Source organism: Phyllopteryx taeniolatus, chromosome 13 (genome assembly GCF_024500385.1).
Source record: "Phyllopteryx taeniolatus isolate TA_2022b chromosome 13, UOR_Ptae_1.2, whole genome shotgun sequence".
Classification (NCBI taxonomy): domain Eukaryota; kingdom Metazoa; phylum Chordata; class Actinopteri; order Syngnathiformes; family Syngnathidae; genus Phyllopteryx; species Phyllopteryx taeniolatus.
Genome location: NC_084514.1, coordinates 834,541 through 850,000, shown reverse-complemented (window position 1 = coordinate 850,000; position 15,460 = coordinate 834,541). Strand labels below are relative to the sequence as shown.

Sequence of the window (15,460 nt, the reverse complement as noted above, 5' to 3'; positions counted from 1 at the left end):
CCAATGCACTGTCACACTAAGACACACATATGCTGATCTGAGAAGAATGCTTCCAGTCCCATCCTCCCCGTGCATCAGGGTCTTTCTTCTGCCACTCTCAATGCGTTTCTGCCAGTGTCTCAGTGTCGCATTCAGTCCGTTGGGCACAAACAGAAAAAAAAAAAAGGCGACACTGGTGACAGTCACAGAATGAGGTAAGCTGCAAAAATAAGTACCGGCTGTACAATTTCATGACAAGCTCTGTGTGAGGCACAACACAGAATGAAAAGAGAACCCCCCCCCCACCCCCCCCACACACACACACACACACACACACGCACACCGCTCTTCCCCCACTCCTAAAAGCTATTTGAGCAAGCTTTAATGTAGCTGGGCACAAACCCATTTGTGCCAGAATACACCCAGAGCGTTTCAAATTATGCTGATTTCTCACCCAATGTTTACATCTCCCACTCATGAAAATTGAAATTTGGTTCAGATTAACTGACACTGATAAATCTTTGGGTTCAAGACAGCACCCTCTTCTGGCACTAGAGAGAAAGTCCTGCCTCTGCTCCATCACATTCAACAACGTCCTCGTGTCCTGTATCAACATAGCACAGAGCATAGAAGCATTCAGTGAAACGGAAAAGATGTGTGTGTGTGTGTGTGTGTGCCTTCACATACAGCAGAATGTCCAGTCGAACACAATCCCTTCCGTGATGGTTGATGTCCAATTTCTTTTATTTCAAAACTAATTTTCCAAAATAAGTAGTCTTCCCTTGCTATATCGCTTTCCCTCGCTATATCGACGTTCACCTATTGCAAATTCAGTGCATTGCAGATTTTTTCATCATATTCATATCATGCATAATTCGCCATATCGCGGGATACTGAGTGCATGGTGTAATTTGTTTGTGGTAAAAGAAATGCTTCCTAGCCTAAAACATCAACAACAAAAATTATTGAAACATATATTACAAGGATTTTCTTTTTTTTTTTAAATGAAATTGACACTTTTATACTAAGGCCATATTCGAGAATCCATCTATGGGGGTCTCAATAGCCAAACTATGGGACCTTTAAAAAAAAAAGTATAAATAATTTAAATACATGTGGTCACTACTTCAGGTATTTCACCTATTGGAGGGGCGGTGCGAAACCTAACTTCCACGATAAACGAAGGATTATTGTAATGTAAACAAATGCAAAATTCATACATTTTTTGCTCGGTAAAACTGTCATCATCATATAGCCTTTATTAACCGTACAGGCAGAGTAACATTTTAACTGCCATATGTAAGTATGAAAAGAAATTAACCACTTTAAAAAATATATATATATAACAGGGAGGTAGGTGTGTGTCGAGTTTGTGTATGCAACATCGTACGGTAATTACATTGTTCTGGTTGTGTACCGTTGCCGAGGTGGCCATAAGTTCCATTTATGGTTCTATGGTTATCATCACACATTTGCTCTTTGCTTTCCCTGCTTTCCTTGTGTGGTGGCATCACAAGAACACAAAAGCCACAGAAAAGAGTCTGCTGGCCAATCAAGAACAGGATACCACGGTCCTTAAATCAGGCACCGAGTCCTGTTGGAAAATGAAATCTGTATCTCCATAAAGTTGGTCAGCAGCAGGAAGCATGAAGTGGTGCTCTAAAACTTCCTGGTAGGCGGCTGCATTGACCTTGGACCTAAGGAAACACAGTGGACCAAGACCAGCACATGTCATGGCAGCCCAAACCATCACTGGCTGTAGAAACTTTACACTAGACCTCAAGCATCGTGGATTCTCTTTTCCTCCAGGCTCTGGGACCTTGATTTCCAAAGGACATGCAAAATTGACTTTCATCAGAGAACATAACTTTGGACCACTCTGTAGCAGTCAGGTCCCTTTTGTCTTTCGCTTCTGACGCGGTCTCTTGTTCAAGAGTGGCTTGACACAAGGAATGCGACAGCTGAAACCCATGTCTTGCATAAGTCTGAAGCGCCGACTCCAGCGGCAGTCCACTATTTGTGAATCTCCCCTACATTTTTGAACGGGTTTTGTTTCACAATCTTCTCCCTACTGCTCGTCCACATCTTTTCCTTCCCTTCGCCTCTCTATTAATGTGCTCGGACACAGCTCTGTGAACAGCCAGCCTCTTTAGCAAGGACCTTTTGTGTCTTGGCCTCCTTCCTTGTGCAAGGTGAGATACTCAATTTGGGGTTTTCATTAGTTGTCAGTTATAATCATCAATGTTAAAAGAACTAAACACTTGAAATATGTCAGTGTGAAATGAATTTATGCATTATACAAGTTTCACTTTTTGAATGGAATTCCTGAAATAAATGAACTTTTTCATGATATTCTAATTATATGACCAGCACCTGTATGTATGGATGGATGGTAATTTAAAAGAGATGTATTGCTTTATTTGAACATAAACATATCAATATGAAAAAAGGCCACGCTGAATTGCATTCATATTTTGCAACCTTACTGTTACAGTGATTTAATGACGACATTTGGTGCCACGTGGATCACTAACGCTTATCAGTCGAATGGAGCATGAAGTCTGAACTCAGCTTAAGCACTTTCACAGCTCCATTGCACCTGGCACGACCAGCCAGCTACTTGCCACTGCTTCCACATTTTCTTGTCCTTCGTGAGCTTCCCATTTTCCCTCAGAGGTGGCACACTTTTCTACCATTCAACATCAATCAAACTAAGTGAGCATCTTACATTGAGGCACTTCTGTAGCCCGACTCCAAAAAAAGCAAATGTATTGACTCAACGGGGGAACAGCGAGGTTGCCAAGAGTCTTTGTGATCGTGGGGCATGGGCACCCACACCGGTCTCGCCGTAATCCCCATCATTTCCACACTCCACATTCCTAGACAACAGTGTGCCTGCGGGGCTGTGCTCAAACTTCTCCAGGGCACATCACACCTAAAGAGATTAGGACATGGAGACGGAGACCTGGGGAATTCAGCTGGCACTATCAGAGTGGGCATCCTGCACCGTCCCTAAACACTGTGGAGAAGGGGCTGGCCATTTTTTCCAAAGCCCCCCCCGTTTTACCGTCCTCATTCATGAGAGCAGGCAGGATACTCAGTGCTCTCTCGGCGTTCCACATTCATATCTGGCTCAGCTTTTCTTACGCTTGCAATGTGCAAATATGCAACTTGTATGCCAGAGCTCAGCGAACAAGCAGCAGAGCCTTCATTTGGCCAATTTAAAAGTCTAACTTGACTATCTCAACTAAACACTCTCTGCAAATATGCAAGGTAGTCTTTCACAAAATGCATTACAGAGAATACTGGAAGACACATTGGCCTGCAGCATGTAAAAGGTAGGGAGTGAAATACAGTCCAAATACAGAACAGTAATTACTATACGTATACATGTACACAATAGCAAACCTGTGTTTCATTGAGGTAATGACAAAACTCTCACATTGCAAATACAGTGAACCCCTAGGTATTCGCGGTCTGGTATTTGCAAATTTTGGGGGGAACCTATCCTCCATTGTTTGTGTAAAAACTCACCTATTCCTGATTTAATGTCCATCTATTTTCTGAGCCGCTTCTCCTCACTGGAACCTTTCCCAGCTATCATCGGGCAGGAGGCGGGGTACACCCTGAACCGGTTGCCAGCCAATCGCAGGGCACATACAAACAAACAACCATTCGCACTCACAGTCACACCTACGGGCAATTTAGAGTTGTCAATTAACCTACCGCGCATTTTTTTGGGATGTGGGAGGAAACCGGAGCGCTCGGAGATAACCCACGCAGGCACGGGGAGAACATGCAAACTCCACACAGGATTGAACCCCGGTCCTCAGAACTGTGAGCCAGACGCTTTAACCAGTCGCCCACCGTGCCGCCTCCTGATTTAATGTAACGTAAAAAAACATTGTCTAGTGGCGGACCTTCCGCCTACAGATACAACAGCCTTCTGATCGCTTATCCAAACAGAAATCTAAATGCAGCCATGTTCATTTGTGAGTGACACCTAGCAGGAGCGGATATACACTGTTCATAGCAGCGTCCATGCTTGCTTTGCCTTACAATAGTTTCACCAATCTAGGACTAAACACCGCATCAAAACCAGTGGAATCCGTTACAACAGCGCCATCAAACTAGTTTTCCCCACAACAAAACGTGTTGTGGGGAAAGGCTGTTGTGTGTAGGCCAAACACTCGCTCATCCAATCACAAATCTAACAGCAGCTGTGCTCGATTTATGATGGACAGTCAGCTGAAGAGGCTAGATACTGTACATGGCGGCATCCATGTTGGCTTTGGCTCAAGACAGTTTTGCCAAACTAGGACTAAAATGTGGTTATCAAAACGAGTGGAATTCATTCACGTTGTCACAGCGTGGATCCAAGTCAGTAAACACCGTAGCCTTAAGGCCTCTTTATACTCCCGCATTGCAACACGTGACCAACGCATTGGGCTGCGCGGCCCCTGTACGCCACGTGACGCGCGGGCGGCAAAAATTGTTGCTGCTCGTAGAATGCCGCCGAGATAATCTCTCGTGATTGGTCCGTTTGAAGTCACATGCTGTGATGACGTACTCAGCGTTCCCCTTGGTTCCACATACCACCTACTCCGCCGCCTTCTTCATCGATTTTGCAGTATAATTAAATGTATCATCTGCTCATCTAGGTCCATTTGCTCTAGCAGACCCTGTTCCACAGTCGCCATTGCTTTGTTCCGGAAAGGAAAGTGAAAACAGCTACCGGAAATGGCCATAAAATGCAGAGGAAACTACACTCTGTGGTGTCCTAGCCAATACCAGCCGTAGCGACACTCCCGACTTGGAGAACTGCAGCACATTTTCAAAACAGCGCATGTGGGTTGCGCTCGAGTATAAAGGCAAACTGCGTGCGGGATAGCTGCAGTGACGTCAGCACGGTCGCTGCGCGTGCGAGTATGAAGAAGCCTTAAAAGGCAAACTGTGTGCGGGATAGCCGTAGTGACATCAGGGCGGTCGCCGCCCGCGCATGTATGAAGAAACCTTTAGCCCCCCTACGCATACAAAGCAGCACCATTTCCCACCAGCACAGGCTGCCCCAGGACTCCTGTGGTTTGCAGCCAAATGTTTATTGATTTACTTTGTTTGACTGCAGCGCTACTAGGGCTGCACAATTAATCTAATTTTAATAATGATCACGATTTTGGCTGCCATGATTAAATTAGCCTGATTGTCGCCGATTTTTACATTTAAAACGCGGACTCTGCTGCATATGAAGCACTTTTTCAACCAGTAGTCAGCCAACCACCAGGAGGTGAATGCTGGGTTAAGAGGTAGGCCAGTGGAAAAGTCTCAGTCAGTGTATTGTCCACTGTATTAACAATCGTTGTGGCGGTTGGGTTCCGCCACAACGAATGCTAATACAGTGGTCCCCCGCTATTCGCTCGCGGGGGATAGGGAACGGGCCAGACCACGAATAGCAAAAATCAGTTGATAATTGACACTGAAAAAGAAAGGCTTTTTTTTTTACCCCCCAAAATGAATGAGCGGGGATAAACCGCGTATAATCGTTTTCAGGGTTGATTCCCCCTCCAAAAAACTAAGCTGCCAAGCCATGCAAATACAGTATACGAAAGCATGTGTTGTTGTTTACGACAACCGCACCTTCGTCGGCAGCAAGGGTCATGGGCCGGCGGGGTTGGAAGCGGAAAAATAAAAATAAAAAAAAATTAAATGGCACCAGCCGGAATTACCGCCGTGCCTCTCGAGCGCGGCAACGGCCTGCCTGTTCACCGGGGTGTGAGATGTTGCCAAGGACCAATCAGAGCAATGCTGTTTTCCGTATTTAAATGAGCAATATCAATAACCCAATCAAAGCAATGCTAATTTACATATCGAATATTAGAAACCGGTTGGTCTCAAATGCTTGGCGTAAAAGACCAACTAGAATAGCTTGAAAAAGAGCATCCTGGGCATTTTTAACCCAAATTATTTTGCAAACCCAATAAAAGGAGATCAAAGATTTTTATTTTATTTCTTTTTTTAATTGATGCAATGACATTTAGTTTCCCTGATAGATCACAGGTGCTGGTTAACTAACTGCAGCTAAACAATGTTTTTTTAACAATCTTTATTGAAAATATTGAATTTATAAGAAAACAAAAAGACAGACAATATTGTCATTAATATATAAGACAATACAAAAGAGAAGCTAGGGGGATTTTAGATTTATACATTACATGAAGATAACAGGGTTTTTTCAAGATCTAAATATTGTACTTTTGTATTTTCTGGTTACCGCCTGTAAAAAAAGACATTCTTACTTGAATTCTAATATTTGTATGGAAGCGAGCAGAGGCAGCGCAACAACGTGCCATACGTGTGGCTGCCCGAAACCACAACATACACACGTGACCTGGACCAAGGAAGCTTCGTTAGCTTAGCACCAACCTGAATCTCCACCGGGGACTGTCCTCTGCACACACGGCACATACAGAGCGAGCACACAGGCGACGGTAGCACCAGTCAATATCCAGCTTGTCTTCTGCTCCGTAGCCATTGTTTAAAGAGACGTACGCTGACAATTTTCGCGCGGAGGATAACGCGAGATAACTAGCGACCCATGCCCTACTTCCACGCCGGAATAAAGCAACGCGACTCGATTTATTTGAAATTAGTAGCCTAATTAACCTAGTGAGTGTAGTGCGTTCACCGCAAAATGCAAATGCACCGTCAAACACGTCCCTAACTTAAATTGAATCACTTTTCCTGGTACGGAACCGCGCCAGTGAACTAATCTCGCGAGACTACCGCCAGCCTTTTTTTTTTTTTTTCCCCCCCCAATCTTTATTTTAAAATCGGTTACGCTATAGAAAATACAAAGCAAGAAAAATGTTTCTGAATTGTATTGTAATAAAATACACTTTACAATTTGTAAATGTTTTAACCCTCCTGATATGTTGTGGGTCAAATTGAGCTGATCATACTGTACTTTAAAATTAAAAAACATTTTAGAATAAAGTTTTAAAATAGCTTTTAATTGATTGAATAGCCATTAAATATATTGACCCGGCTGTGTCAGTGACACAAGCAGGCTAAAGGGGGTGGCAGAAATGTCACATTTTTGGATAGTGAAACGTGCAGCACAGACATTTTTGGTGTACCAAAGAAACAAAATTACAGAAGGGTTAGTCGTTTAAGCAAACATTTAAAAAGGATGGTAGTGTACAGTAGCCTGTCCCAATAGTTACATCACCCTTTGTGTTACATTCCAACCCTTCTTTCCATTCAAAATTGTTCACCCACTCCCAAGACAAGCAACCACAAGGCCTTTGTTTCTCTGCAAGTAGACACAAATGATCACAATGTACTTTTTCCATGCAGGTGGTCATGGATCTATTTTTGAAACTAGATTTGAATTAAAGGGTAAAGACCACGATAAATGACAACTTCACACTTTATCAAAGGGTGATGTGGCCCATGAAGATGTGTGAAATTCCTTTTCCAGGACCAGCATTTATGAAAAATGGTGGGGTCTGCCACGCTGTTTCTCAGAGACTGGGCTTTTCTGGGCCAATGCTCTGCAACTGCCAATTCATTCCATCACCCTGTACGACAAGCAGGAGAAGGTCAGGTAGCTCCTGGAGCTGAAGGAATCTGCAGACCCATCAGTGAGGAATAGGAGTGTCACTGTCAGAACAAACAGGAAATGGCAAGCAGGTTCAAAGGCCACGAATGCCATCAGCAGACTCCGACAGAAGAAGATCATCTGCAGAACGGAGCTTGGAGGAACGGGGCTGGGGAGAAGCTTCACATCTCTGGTCCAAGGCCAACAAGAGAGCAGAAAGCCATGGTGGCATCAAGTGCGGAGCAGAGCCATGGAGGCCGTGTCACAGGGATCATCAAGGGAGGTGCACCATATTTATTTGTTTTAACTTGTAACTTTATTTTACCCAGGTCAGGCAATTGACAACACATTCTCATTTGCAATGCCAACCTGGCTGCAGACAGCAGCAGAGTAAAACAAAGCAAATACTACATATAAAAACATATAGAACAAATTGTACACTGTGATAGTTACATATTTACATTACATAGTATCCATCCATCCATTTTCTGAGCCGCGGGCTGCTGGAGCCTATCCCAGCTATCTTCGGGCGGGAGGCAGGGTACATCCTGAACCGGTCGCCAGCCAATTGCAGGGCACATGCAAACAAACATCCATTCGAACTCAATCACCTACGGGCAATTTAGAGTCTTCAATTAACCTATCATGGATGTTTTTGGTATGTGGGAGGAAACCCACGCAGGCACGGGGAAAACATGCAAACACCTATTAAAAAAAAAACGAAAAAAAAAATATAAGGGCGCTACAGATGGCGGCTTGATAAAATCCTGAGGAAGCTGGTAGAGACCCTGGAAGACTGTTGCAAATTAGTTGCAAATTAGTGTCCAGGGTCTTCAGACTCAGTAGTGCTAGCCGATGCAACTTAAACTATTAAACTATACTAGCAATGGAATTGTTTCTTTAACCAATCAGATTTCAAATTTGCCTCAGAGCTCGCCCACAATATCAGCATTTTTCCGTCCACTGATTGGTTGGTCAGAGTGCAACAAGCATAACACATCTGTAGTGATTTGCACACAATAATACATTTAATAATCAGAATCTCTGGTGCATATGATGCATTTCATTTCAATGTGATATATTTGTGTAATGTTATTACATAAATATTAATTGCGAATCGCTCCAGATGATGTACATGGCACAATACATGCTGTTACATTGTGATTTTGTAAAGTATCGATGGGTTCTATAATTGCGACGCAATAGTGGTGGATTAAGTCAGGTAAATCCCCATTGAAGGCCCGGGTACCAAATGCGAGACCCGCCATTGATATTAGCTAGGCCTCCTTAAATGTCTCCATATTGTGACAGTATTTCACAGGTTGAAGGGTGACTGTAATCAAGAAATTACCCCATTGAACTGATAATAATCCCCGCCCATAATAAATGAGTCTGATCCGTCAGTAAATTGAGCTCTTGGTGAGGTAGAGTGGTGTCAGCACCTATAGCCAACTCTCCAATAGCTGCCTAATCCTCGCTTCTCGCTCGCTGCCACCCTCACCGTCTAATCAGCCTCCAACACACACATCTGACACACACCCGAGCGCTCGGCCTTCCTCGCACTCAGCCATCTCTTCGGTGTGATGTCACAGCTAATCCATGCGTGGTTATCCGCTGGGCTGCAGAGGGATGTGGGGAGGAATTTGGGAGCGACGGGGATGAGGGGGCTCTAATCGGGCACGTCATAAAGTCTACTCTCCGAGCACACTTCCAGTACACCACGCAGAAAACGACCCAAAAATGATGCAGAAATGCCCAGTTGAGCGTTAATATGTACACATTATTTAAGCTCTGAATAGAAGCTAAAACTATGAAAGCACGATATAGTCACATTAATAGAGTGTCTGGTGGATTAAACCTACTCTCCTCCTAATGTGGCCTTTTGATTGGCAGCTTGTCCAGAAAGAGGAATTACCTAAAGTGCCTCCCCCCATATGGCACATTAGTTGACTGTAGTAGTGATGGTATTCATAATGGTTTCAGATTAAATGTGATTATATGTGAGCCCATGTACACATGTTCCATATAGAGTGGAGGTTTAACACCATCCATTTTGGGATGCCGGTTGGACTCTGAGCCGAGAACTGCGAGGCAGATGTGCGAACCACTACTACCGGTTGCTGACAGTAACGCATGAGTACAATGAGTCGTTCAAACAATCGGCCCTCTCTCGCACCGATTTGACTTGCAAGAAACTACCGCGCCCGAGGACAATCAACCAATCCGTGACAGACGGCATAACGGACTAGGTGTCAAGCTTTTCTCATGCACTCATGGGCGTACACATAGTGGGGGAAACACCCATGGCCTTGCACTGACCCGTTACCTTGTACCTCGGAAATGTGATTGATTGAAAGTTGTCTTTTTTGAAATATGCAATAAATTAAAGATGAAAAAAAAGAGGGGAGAAACCTACCTGTACTGTGGGAAGTAGCTGAACCAAAGAGCAGGCGGAGGCTGATGTAAAATGATCAGAACAGGGGGCTGGCAGGAATGACGTGGGTCAGGAACGCCGGGAACGAGGAGTCGAGTAGCTTACGTGAGTACGGTGGGCCGTGGTACCGCTAGGAGAGGCTGCAATGCTTTGGCGAGGATTTCCGGGAACAGGCAGGCTTATAGGCAGGCAGGAGGTGATGAGGGTTGATTGGAGACAGGTGCGTGGCTTGGAGAAGCTGAAACGGAGAGGGGAGGGGAGAGAGAGAGGACCAGAAGGCGCAAAGCTGCCAAGCGGGCTCCGAAACAGTACTGCGGGGCAGTCCATGACATGTACTGGGTTCAAATCTCGTCTCGTTAGGCCCTCCCATGTGGCGTTGGGATGTTCTTCCAATTCTTGCGTGGGTTTTCTCCAGGTAGCCTACTGCGGCTTCCTCTAACATTCCCAAAATGTTAGGCTCATCGAAGACTCCAAATTGTCCAGACTTGTGAAAGTGAGTGTGAATGGTTGCTTTGTCCTGCGATAGGCTGGCAACCCCGGTACGCTGGTACACAATACTATTATTGTGTATTCTGTATCTCACCTCTGCCCCAAAATCAGCTGGATGCGGAGTTTTGTGTATTTTTGTCTCACACATATGATAAAGACCTCCAGTGGTTGCGGATGTTTACTTTCCACTCACAAAAAACAAAAAAACAAAAGATGCACACACACAACCATACACAGGCAAGTGGTTTTCAGGGCAGAGGGAAAAGGATGACTCAAATTCAATCTATCAGATTTAGCATTTTCCTCAGTTACCCCATATCTTTTTTCATCTTACCATAAGCATCCTTGAAATGAGGTGTAATCCACTTAAGCCCTTTTTGAATGTGCTTCTCAGCCACATTCCACCCATTCATAACCTCACAAACATTCAGAGCCCTGCAAAACGCAAGATTTCATAGCGGGAATTTGATATTTGTAGTGGCACATGTGATGAGGTGGACACATTCTGTGTGTTATTTCAAGGGAACATATGATGGAAAATCACCTCTTGTCTTTGAAAACTCAGCTGGCAGCCTGGATGAATATACGGACACTGTCACATCCTATATCGGTTTCTGTCAAGAGGTCTGTGTACCAACAGAGTCATTTCGCACATTCAACAACAACGAGTCGTGGTTCACTGCCAAACTTAAGCAGCTTCGCCAAGCTAAGGAGGACGCATATCAGAGCGGGGACAGGGCCCTGTATAATCCAGCTAGAAACCAGCTGACTAAAGAAATGAACATTGCAAAGTTGGAAAAACTTTAACTGTCAACTGTCGAGACCTTCAAGTTCCTGGGAATTACAGTCTCTCAGGACCAACATCAACTCCGTCCTCAAAAAGGCCCAGCGGAGGATGTACTTCCTGCGGCTTCTGAGAAAGCACGGCCTGCCACCGGAGCTGCTGAGGCGGTTCTACACAGCGCTCATCGAATCGGTCCTGTGTTCTTCCATCACGGTCGGGTTTGGCGCTGCTACAAAAAAGGACAAACTCCGACTGCAACGGACAATCAAAACTGCCGAAAGGATTGTCGGTACACCCCGACCCGCCCTTGAGGACTTGCACGCTGCCAGAACTAAGACAAGAGCGTGCAAAATCCTCTCGGATCCTCCGCATCCCGGTCACCGGCTCTTCCGGCTCCTCCCCTCGGGTAGGCGCAAACTAGAACTAGCAGACATTCCAACAGCTTCTTCCCTCTTGCGATCAACTTCTTAAACTTCTTCTCCTACAATTCCATTACAACATGCAAGCAATTTTTTTGACTTGAGTTGGTTGTCACATTTCTGTGGCGCCAATGATGTATTACTCGTGCACTCACTGTAGTGGTCTCGCCGCGCTGCACTATTTGCATATCTGTTGTTGACCAATACTGGCCACTCATGCCAGAGTAGCATCTGCTCCATTTGCACACTGACTGAGGAGTATCTGCAACATTTGCACAATCAACATTGTCCCAGATGATCGCACTACTCGCTTGAAGTCTCGGCGCCCTTTGCGCAATGCTCATTGCACCGGACTATTGCGATATTAGTCATTCCAAGTGCTCTAAGTGCTCGAGGACTCTGCATCTTTTTGCACAATTGTCACAAAAAATAAATAAATAAATAATTTTTTTACCGGCATTACCAGATAACTAGCAAGCCTTTATTGCTCAGTGACTTTTTTTTTTTGTTGGTCAATGTCTTTATGTCTCCAAAGTGTTCTCTGTTGTCGTAGTAGAGCGGCTCCAATTACCGGAGACAAATTCCTTGTGTGCTTTTTGGACATACTTGGCAAATAAAGAGGATTCTGATTCTGATTCTGATTGTTATTGGACGCACATATTAGTGCAAGCTAACAGTGTTAGCTTCTGAGAAACAGCACTTAATTGATTGCTCACGGCGGCACGGTGGGCGACTGGTTAGAGCGTCTGCTTCACAATTCTGAGGACCGGGGTTCAATTCCCGGCCCCGCCTGTGTGGAGTTTGCATGTTCTCCCCGTGCCTGCGTGGCTTTTCTCCGGGCACTCCGCTTTCCTCCCACATCCCAAAAACATGCGTGGTAGGTTGATTGACGACTCTAAATTACCCGTAGGTGTGAATGTGAGTGCGAATGGTTGTTTGTTTCTATGTGCCCTGCGATTGGCTGGCAACCGGTTCAGGGTGTACCCCGCCTCCTGCCCGTGGATAGCTGGGATTGGCTCCAGCACTCCCGCAACCCTAGTGAGGATAAGTGGCTCAGAAAATGGATGGATGGATGGATGGATGGATGATTGCTCAGTGAAGTTATTTCAACTAATCAAGTTTTTCGCTGTAGAACTTATCCTTAGCAATTTGTGGGAAAACTCACCTATTTGCATATTTTTTGGGGGGATGCCACAAGAGGGTGCCAAAGCCTTGGCTAATAGGAAAGTAGTAATTGGTGTCCAGGAAGTATTGTTGAAGTGATACATCTTGACTGAGAGATTAAGATTTTTGTATGCCGGGGAAGAACTTAGTTTAGCCTGGGTTGTTAGCGGTAGTTACGGAGAGTCTTCACTGAATGTGCATGCACACGAGCACTTCAAAGAAAATCGAATCATCAGTGAGACATTTATTTCTAAAAGCAATGTACGATGAGATTGGAATTATATTGTTATCGTAGTTTGTAGTATATTGACTGTATGGTTTCAACTCTTAAAAGAGGAAATCATCAACACTTTCAGGTGGGGTCAATGACTGACAGTATTTTGAGCGAATAGGGTGTTGAACGTAAACTATAATTCTTGATCCTTGGGATATATCAGACCAAAGCATTTAAGGAAGTAGTTGTGAATAATGCATAACATGTCTCTTTTCAACAAACCGTAACATATGAATCCTATTTTCTTGCATGCTGTATGAAGTGTCACAAGGTCTTCAGAGAGATTAGTTCTCCTCTGTGTGATTTGCTTGTCATTACGAGAAGCAGGGGACTCCAACACATCTAATAACGGGGCTGACTGCTGTTCCTTTGTAACGTGCGGCTACCTAAACGATCCCGAGTCAGATAGTCGACGAGGGTAAAGCAAGCCCTAATCGACATCTTGCACAATGGAACATAATAGTCCAAAGAGGGACAACACAGAGCGCTCGTGCGCTCATGGCCCCGAGCGGCACACCTACTAGAGAGCAATTAAAACGAGAGGATTCAATTTTGTCACAAGCAACAGGACGCTCAGATAAATCGTCTATCTCGTTTCCCAGCAGAGGACACTCCCGCACGCCGAACATGGCGTTTGTTATATTCCTTGGAAGAACCAGCTGGCTACTGACAGGGTGTGGAAAACAAGCCCCTTCCCCAATTATGGTTATCACCATCATTTCAGTGGGAGACCAACAGGAGGGAGGAAAACATTCCCCATCCGGGAGCAATACATTTACTTTTGAACTGAGAAAGATTGAATTAGCACCGACTCCATAAATAAAGTGCGATAAATAAATGTCCAACTATTTTCTTTATGACTGTCATTTGTTGTCATGACCTCTGCCAAGCATAAAATTACCAGAGCGAGAGTTAGGCCTTTCTTGGTTAGTTAGTTAGTTAGTTAGTTAGTTAGCAGGACTATGTAAAAACTACATTAACAATTTTCAAAAACACACTTTTATGTCAATGTGGACAGAGCGATTGAGTTTCTCATTGACTCGCATAGTCGTGCAAATGGTAGCTTGACATATACCTTCTCATGTGCCATATATGCCAATGCCAATGCCAATGCCATATCCACCAACGAGAAAGAGTTGTTTTCTCTCTCAATTCCATCATTTTAAAGTGAAACAGGAAATAGCATGTTGCGCTAACATATGTGTGAGCTAAAGTGCTCCATTGGATATTATTTTCTCTTTTTCACCATCTGAGTCTTAGTAGAAGGATATCGCTCTGTCCCTGAATTCAAAATGGTACAATCCCCTCATCTGACATCATCCACAATGTAGCACAGTTAGGATTTGTGTTACTGAGTTAGACTTGCTGACTTTACAAAGTACAAGGTTTGTTTGTTTGCTCACATATCACCACAAAAATACTGAAAACACAAACTTTATACAGGTCATTTCAAACGGGTGGGGGGGGGGGGGATCAACACTTTATATTAGACTGACACTAAACTTGGTGGACACATAGTAGCTTGATAGTCATTGAGCTGAGTCATTTTTTGGGTGGCAACTGAACTTTACAATAAGGAATTTTCATTTAATAGGAACAAGGTTAAAAAAAAAGCAACAAACCACACTGACCTACACTATATGTAATATTAAAGGCCTTGACGGGTGCATGCTAGTCTGTAATTCTTCAGTCAACATATCCTTCCATGATGCAATGAATTCTGTAAAAGTGTCTAATGTCTCATATTCAATCACATCTCAATGCAAATACTTTTGATATTCACCAGGCATAATAACTTTTGGCAGGTCAAAGGGTCAAGGGTCAGCAATTGCAATTGCTTGTTCACTTCATTCATTTTTTTTTTTTTTTTTTTAGCTGGCAATTGACCTTGAATTTCAGAGGACGGAGCTATGGCACTAGTGTCAAACTCAAGGCCCGGGTCCTGATCCGGCCCGCCGCGTCATTTTATGTGGCCCGCGAAAGCAAATCATGTGTCACGTGTCAACTTCTTCCATAATTCTTGTTTCAATCTGTCCCAAAATTGCAAATTCTCATATGTAATAAATAATGTTGAGATATTGCAAGCATTTTTGCTCCCGAACTCCTTTTTACAGTAACAAATTATTATCCTTGACTTCTGATTTAAAAAGCAGTTCGCCGTGAATTTCCGGTGTCTATGTAATAATGTGATGAGGCGATGAAACATTTTTATGTTTTCACAGTCATAACGGCCCCCTGAGGGAAACCGGAACTACAATGTGGCCCATGACAAAAATGAGTATGACACCCCTGATATGGAGACATATTACAATAACTGTAT

At 44.1% G+C, this 15,460-nt stretch overlaps 1 protein-coding gene across 15 annotated transcripts in view; it reads right to left on the bottom strand.

Moving 5' to 3' along the window:
* The window catches only part of tmem260 (transmembrane protein 260), a 70,360-nt gene extending 58,654 nt beyond the window's left edge, over positions 1-11,706 (bottom strand). For 8 of the 15 annotated variants that reach the window (XR_009791391.1, XR_009791389.1, XR_009791393.1 and 5 more), the window contains exon 1: positions 6,400-6,776. Coding sequence is in view for 2 of the 15 variants with exons in the window: in XM_061794443.1 (XP_061650427.1) it covers positions 6,400-6,508 (109 nt within the window). In the remaining 13 variants the exon portion in view is untranslated. Of the gene's footprint in view, positions 1-488; positions 584-666; positions 1,677-6,399; positions 6,780-9,992 lie in introns of those variants that run through there. The other 7 variants (XR_009791396.1, XM_061794442.1, XR_009791398.1 and 4 more) reach the window with 6 other exon arrangements.
* Between the last annotated feature and the right edge of the window lie 3,754 nt (positions 11,707-15,460).